General features: G+C 29.9%; 1 protein-coding gene across 1 annotated transcript in view; it reads right to left on the bottom strand.

Moving 5' to 3' along the window:
* Positions 1-7,525, bottom strand: part of LOC145259835 (uncharacterized) — a 45,339-nt gene that overhangs the window by 16,484 nt on the left and 21,330 nt on the right. Inside the window, exons 2-3 of the mRNA XM_080117662.1 lie at positions 3,827-3,857; positions 2,785-3,351 (exon numbers count right to left, since the gene is read on the bottom strand). Of these exons, the coding sequence (XP_079973788.1) occupies positions 2,785-3,351; positions 3,827-3,857 (598 nt within the window). The remainder of the gene's footprint in view (positions 1-2,784; positions 3,352-3,826; positions 3,858-7,525) is intronic.

Genomic DNA, 7,525 nt, shown 5'->3' with positions numbered 1-7,525 from the left:
ACACATATACATTCATATATATATATACACACATATACATTCATATATATATATACACACATATACATTCATATTTATACACATATACATTCATATATATACACATATACATTCATATTTATATACAATCATATACATTCATATATATATACACATATACACACATATATACACATATATTTATGCACATATACATATATATACACACATTGCATATATATATAAATATATACATATATATACATGCACATATATACACACACATTGCATACATATATACATATATGTATAGATATATATACACACATATACATTTATATACATATTTATATATATATACTTATATATACATACGTATATATATATATACATATCTATACATTCAGTTATGCATATGCATATATGCATATATACATATGTATATACCCACATATACAGGCATACATATATGCATATATACATGCGTATATACACACACATATATATATATATATATATATATATATATATATATATATATATATATATATATACAAACATACACACACACATTATATATATATATTCGATAGAGATACCTGTATCATCCTCAGGGATGTTGTAGAAATTATGTTTGTTTGTTTTTTTTTCTAATTATACATATACATATTTTTATCATGTACACGTTGTTGATTATCATGAAGTAGGTGGGCGCACTTTTTTATCTTATATATAGAGTATATTAATTTATTCTATACACACATATATACATATTTAAAATTTTAAATCTGCTATCCCAAGCATTTTAAAATAGTTCGACTATATTCTTAATTGATATTATTAATCTGCGTTTTTTTTTGTTTTTGTTCTAATATACAATGCTTCGAGTATATTTAGTCTATTAACATTTTTCTCGCCTTGCAAACCTTAGTGTTTTCTATTATTATTTTTCGGAATTCCGAATAATGGCAGCCATGTTTTCCTTGCGATATCGAACTAGAGTCAGAGGTGGAGAGTTAATCTTCGCGACAATGTGTTTGTAGTATAGCCTTTGTAGTTAGTATTATCAGAGATACATTATATAGTGAGTATTACTAGAGATACATTATATAGTGAGTATTACTAGAGATACATTATATAGTGAGTATTATTAGAGATACATTATATAGTGAGTATTATTAGAGATACATTATATAGTGAGTATTATTAGAGATACATTATATAGTGAGTATTATTAGAGATACATTATATAGTGAGTATTATTAGAGATACATTATATAGTGAGTATTATTAGAGATACATTATATAGTGAGTAGTATTAGAGATACATTATATAGTGAGTATTATTAGAGATACATTATATAGTGAGCATTATTAGAGATACATTATATAGTGAGTATTATTAGAGATACATTATATAGTGAGTATTATTAGAGATACATTATATAGTGAGTATTATTAGAGATACATTATATAGTGAGTAGTATTAGAGATACATTATATAGTGAGTATTATTAGAGATACATTATATAGTGAGTATTATTAGAGATACATTATATAGTGAGTATTATTAGAGATACATTATATAGTGAGCATTATTAGAGATACATTATATAGTGAGTATTATTAGAGATACATTATATAGTGAGTATTATTAGTGATACATTATATAGTATTATTAGAGATACATTATATAGTGAGTATTATTAGAGATACATTATATAGTGAGTATTATTAGAGATACATTATATAGTGAGTATTATTAAATATACATTATATAGTGAGTATTATTAGAGATACATTATATAGTGAGTAGTATTAGAGATACATTATATAGTGAGTATTATTAGAGATACATTATATAGTGAGTATTATTAGAGATACATTATATAGTGAGTATTATTAGAGATACATTATATAGTGAGTATTATTAGAGATACATTATATAGTGAGTATTATTAGAGATACATTATATAGTGAGTAGTATTAGAGATACATTATATAATGAGTATTATTAGAGATACATTCTCTTAACGGGCAGTTGAATTGGTAAACTGTTTTTTTTCTAACAAATTATTTGTCTGCGAAATGTTGTTTTTGATTACCAGGTTAGTTGTCTGCAATTTTTTATAATAAATTTTAGTTTGTTTTTTGTTTTTGTTTTTTTTTTTTTTGTAATCATTGGGAGTCACGTATTAACGGATTATAATTTTTAGAATATTTTCATTAGTTTTGGAGTTCTTGTGTAGCTGATTACGGTAATATATTTTAATAGCTTGAGAGTTTTCTTATTATTAGTTTTATTCAAGTTGCTGATCTCTAGTTTTATTTGTTCATCTACAAGAGAGTTTGGGTCATAGTGCTTTGCATTTTTTAAACTTTGCAATGTGACTATTTCTCTTTTTTATGGAAATCGTTCCAGACAAGGCAAGAAACCACTGGATGTAAGAAACTAAAATACTAGTTCAAAGTCAGAAACTTTTCAACGATAAGTAATACATGGATAGTTTCAGATTCAGAAAGCAGTAATTCTTCTCCCTTTGTCAGAAACATTGCTCATGGAATGTGATGACTAAAGGACAAAATAAGCAAAACTTGTCTCTTAGTATAGGGCTTTCTTTGCAATTTTATCCCTGGATATATTTATTAGACATAACTGAAAAAAAAAATACGAAAACTGATAGCATACCACTACTTAGTTTTAAATAAGCGAAACTTGTCTCTTAGTATAGGGCTTTCTTTGCAATTTTATCCCTGGATATATTTATTAGACATAATTGAAAAAAAGGAAAAGTGATAACCTACCTCTACATGGTTTGATGTGGAAATGATGAGCGATTTCCTCCAGTGCTGAATAACTAGCGACTTGGTAGACACCTTTCACGGAGTCACTGGCAATCGCCTTCAGTTCGTCCATCTCGTACCGGTCACCAACTCCAATTGCATACACATTGACCCCCATATTGTGCAGCCGTCTCGCCTCGTCCCTGGTCGCCGTTGTGTCACGTGACAAGCCATCTGTTATGACAATAGCTATCACGGGCCCAGGACTCGTGCTCGTATCTGCAGCTACTTGTTGCCGAAGCATATTCAACGCAGCCGCCGTGTTAGTGATGCCCGTCCGATAGGGGATCTTTGTGATGGCAGTTTTCAGTTTCGCAAAATCACTGTAGCCATTCAGGGGGATGTCCAAGTGAGCCCGATCGCTGAACGTGATCACACCGACACGAACGCGGCTATGTCCGATGCCGATATCAAATGTGTCAACTAGGTTTTCGACAAAGGCCAATAGACGCTTATAGTCTTCCACCCAGATGCTGCTGGAGGAGTCCAGGAGAAAGATGATGTCGGCTGCTTGATCCATACAATCATCTGTAAGTATAAAAAATGTGCATATATATTATCGATGGGAGGTTGCAATATTTTTCGCAATATGATTACCGATTCTGTTGTAAATTTTCGATTCTGTTCAAATTAATCGTCCCATCACTAACAGATATAGGAAGGTGCAGTTTGCTTAGAGCAGTGTAAGAAGTTCAATTTTGAACATAGGTTAGGAATATTATTAAAAAAAATTCTTCTAAAGGATAAACGTTTGTGTGCTTAGGTTTCTAGCTAAAAGTCAAAAACTAAAAAACAAATACCTACAAAAAAAAGTGAAGCATGCATTTTATCATTGTCGCAACATAAATTTTCCGTTTAGGATTTCAAATGCTGATTTCATACTTCATGCGAATTAAATGTACCTTAGTACATTTCATATAACAGCCTACAGAAATGGTATAACAATTGTATTCGACATTAAAGTTAAAAATGAACGTGATAAAATACACGGAAAATTACTTACGGTAGGCCGGTCTGTATCCGAACGCAGCAGTCTAATTTGAATAAAGAAAAAGATATCGTTAGTTATGCAATCAAAAATACACAACGGCGATGCATTATATATTCTTAAAAATCACACCATACGCAGAATAAAAATTAATCTTCATAGCCGAAAATTAAAAAAAAAAAAAACATCAACGCATGAAACAAAACTGATTCTGCGACGAATCGTCCACATCTCAGGGTTGAATAAAATTAGGCACCTATAAATGAATCGTCAGTTATACGCCACAGACATTATAGAATTTATACAACGAGCTAAGAAAAATATATTATAATAACCATATAATACTTATAAACACATGAGCAAAAGCGCTACACCCAAGAAAGCCTATTACTAACACAGGTAAAGCAAATCACGGCAAAATTCAGCGAAGTAGGTACTTTCAATAGTCGGATTTCGTTAGTTAATAGATTTTCTTGAGCAAACCGCGGCGAAATTAGACTATTGACTAGACTTTTGGGTGTGGCACAGTCCTAACCTCGCATGCAAGATGTTGGGTTTCGAATCCAGAGTTCGGACATGTCTAACTGAGGGCGAAACTCGAGTCTTGGACGTCCGGTTTGTGAGCTGCGACGTTGTTTGACTTTGGAAATAATCTCTCTCATTCTAATATATATATATATATATATATATATATATATACACACATATATATATACACACACATGTATATATATACACATGTATATATACACATATATACACACATGTATATATACACACATGTATATATATACACACATGTATATATATATACACATGTATATATATACACATGTATATATATATACACATGTATATATATATACACATGTATATATATACACATGTATATATAGAGAAAATAAAAAAGAAACAAACCGTATTATGTGTTCACCAACGTTTCGTCTTTATTTCGAGACTTCCTCTGGGTGAATATACACATGTATATATATATATAGATGTCCAGTATACCTCAAGTTACCTTAGATTGGACCTGAAGGCCAACGTATTGGACAAAAGATTTCCTCTCTTGTCACTTCGAATTTTGGTGCTTTAACCCTTCGAATTGCTTTCTGTGCAAAACGTGTTTTTCCCTCCTTTCGTAAGGACGGCTTGCCTATCTTGCAGTCTAGCAATATTGTTTATAAATTTCAATGTCGGTGTGGTGCCGTCTATATAGGCAAGACGACCCAGCGTCTAAAGGTTAGAATCGCCCAGCACTTGCCACGGTATACCCGAGATAATCAGCCTATTGCCAGAAGTTCTCAATTAGTTGAATCGGCTATGGGACAACACTTAGTAGATGAAAAAGACTGTGCTTCTACATTCTCTTCGGATTGCCTTTGTTTTACACAGAGGACGAACTAAGTTCCACCTGTTTGTCATCGAGGCGCTTGCAATTAGTTTCAGCCTCCCTGCTTTGTGTAAGCAGAAAAACCTTCGCTGACAGTTGGAACTATTTCGCGGGACACATTCCATCTAAACTTCTTCCGTTTTTGTTTTTGTTTTTTTTTGTTTGTTTTTTTTTCATTACAACAATACTACAAAGAAAAAAAAAATTATATTCCTCTTTACAGACGTAAAATCCTTGACAAAGTCCGTCTGTACAAAAAGCGCTTTGGGTTTCGTTTCGTTTTGCATTTTCGTGATTTTTTTTTTTTCTTAATCGACTTTTTTATTCTCTTACATTCCAAACTCTGTTCACTTTTTTTTCCTCTGGTTCTATTACACTTCGTGATTTTTTTAATCGACTGATGTATTTATTTATTTTATTTATTTATTTATTTAAACATTCGAGATTATGGTTCATCTATTTCTCATTATTTTAAAATTTTTCTATTCGAATAAAGATATATATAAATGCATATATATATATATATATATATATATATATATATATATATAAATGTATGTATATATAGATAAATGTTTATATATATTAATGTATATATATAAATGTATAAATGTATGTATATATAGATAAATGTTTATATATATAAATGTATATATATATAAAGGTATAAATGTATATATATATAAATATATATATATAAATGTATATAAATAAATGTATATATATGTATATATAAATGTATATATATAAATGTATATATATATGTATATATAAATGTATATATAAATGTATGTATATATAAATGTATATATAAATAAATGTATATAAATAAATGTATATATAAATGTATATATATATTTATAAATGTATATATATATAAATGTATATATATTTAGAAATGTATATATATTTATGATTACTTCATTTACTCACATAAATTAATATACGAAAGTATAAATTTATGCGTATACTTTAAGTATTTACTTCAACAGTGCTCAATACGTAGGTAGAGCTAGGTAGTAAGTTATAAAATATATATGGCAATTAAGCTATTCAAATATTGTTTTAATGCCACACGTTTATTCACAAATAATTTTTATACCCTACGTAATCGTACCCTATTTTTACTTCCAAGAGATTTAGGGGTGAGCATCACTCATTCTCCAGCATTACTCACTGACATTTTATCTTCACATTAAAATATTTACTTTTTAGCGAAGGACATAACCTACCATTAGTCTTTATTATGAATTAAGCGAAGATTGAACTCTGGTCTTGCCGATTCATTAGCAATTACTCTGTCATGTCAAATCGGCCGTTATAAAATGGAAATAGGCGCTTCTACAAAATCGGGACAAATTTTCGGAATTCATAAAACTTAATTTCACATGAAAACAATGGTATCTACGTATTCCTCGTATTTTTAAGATGATTATATCCAACAATTACGAAAATCGATAAGGTAAAAAATTACTTACTAAAGAAAAGAAATATAGAATTTGATGAAAACGATCGTAAGACACATGAGAGTTCAAAGGGAGGTAATTTTCCGTTTTCATTAAAACAGGATTGCGGAAAATTTTCACCAGCTAACACGATTAAAGTTGTTTTTTTTTTTTCATAATCAGTAATATTCAGGTAATTTCGATTACATAATTTGAAAGCTACCATTGTAACTCATGAGAATTGACAAAAAATCAGTTGAAACCAGTTTTCTATCTGAAAACACCATTTATCGACTACGAAATCTCGTCCCAATTCTGTAGAAACGCCTGGAAATATTTTAAGCACTATACAACAGATGAAGGGTACAGCTGTGGAATTTCCACTGACCCCGCAAGTAGGTATTATTTTAGTATTAGATGACTCCAAAATAATTTTTCCTGAAAAGACTTTCCGTTCATTTTTTTTATAATTATTTATTTTAAATTGTGGTTCTTAGATTTGTACAATTTCCCCGGGCAACGCTGAGAAACAAGCCCTGCTTATCTAATGGGTAGTTTTCTGTATGTTTGTAATATTTGTATTTTTGTATCTCCAGCTACAAATAAAAATAACTGCACAAACCCATCACAATGTAAGTATTGTCTTGATCGGCGTTTTAGAAAAAATATTACTTTTCTGGGAGCCAAGTGGCCCGCGTTTTCTCAAGGAGGGGCTTTTTTTTTAATAGTATTATGTATTAATTTGGAATGAAAGTGCCAAGTCGACAAAGAATCTATTATATAAGTAGGAGTTGTCTGTATGTATGTGCGTGTGTATGTCCAGCTAGAGAGGAATGGGCTTGGAGAAGGACAACGAGAAGTTTGGGGAGGAGAGAA

The sequence above is a fragment of the Euprymna scolopes genome, chromosome 35 (assembly GCF_053919585.1).
Source record: "Euprymna scolopes isolate OS-2025 chromosome 35, ASM5391958v1, whole genome shotgun sequence".
Classification (NCBI taxonomy): domain Eukaryota; kingdom Metazoa; phylum Mollusca; class Cephalopoda; order Sepiida; family Sepiolidae; genus Euprymna; species Euprymna scolopes.
The sequence above is the reverse complement of the archived record's forward strand: the minus strand, read 5'-3'. Positions and strand labels throughout refer to the sequence as shown.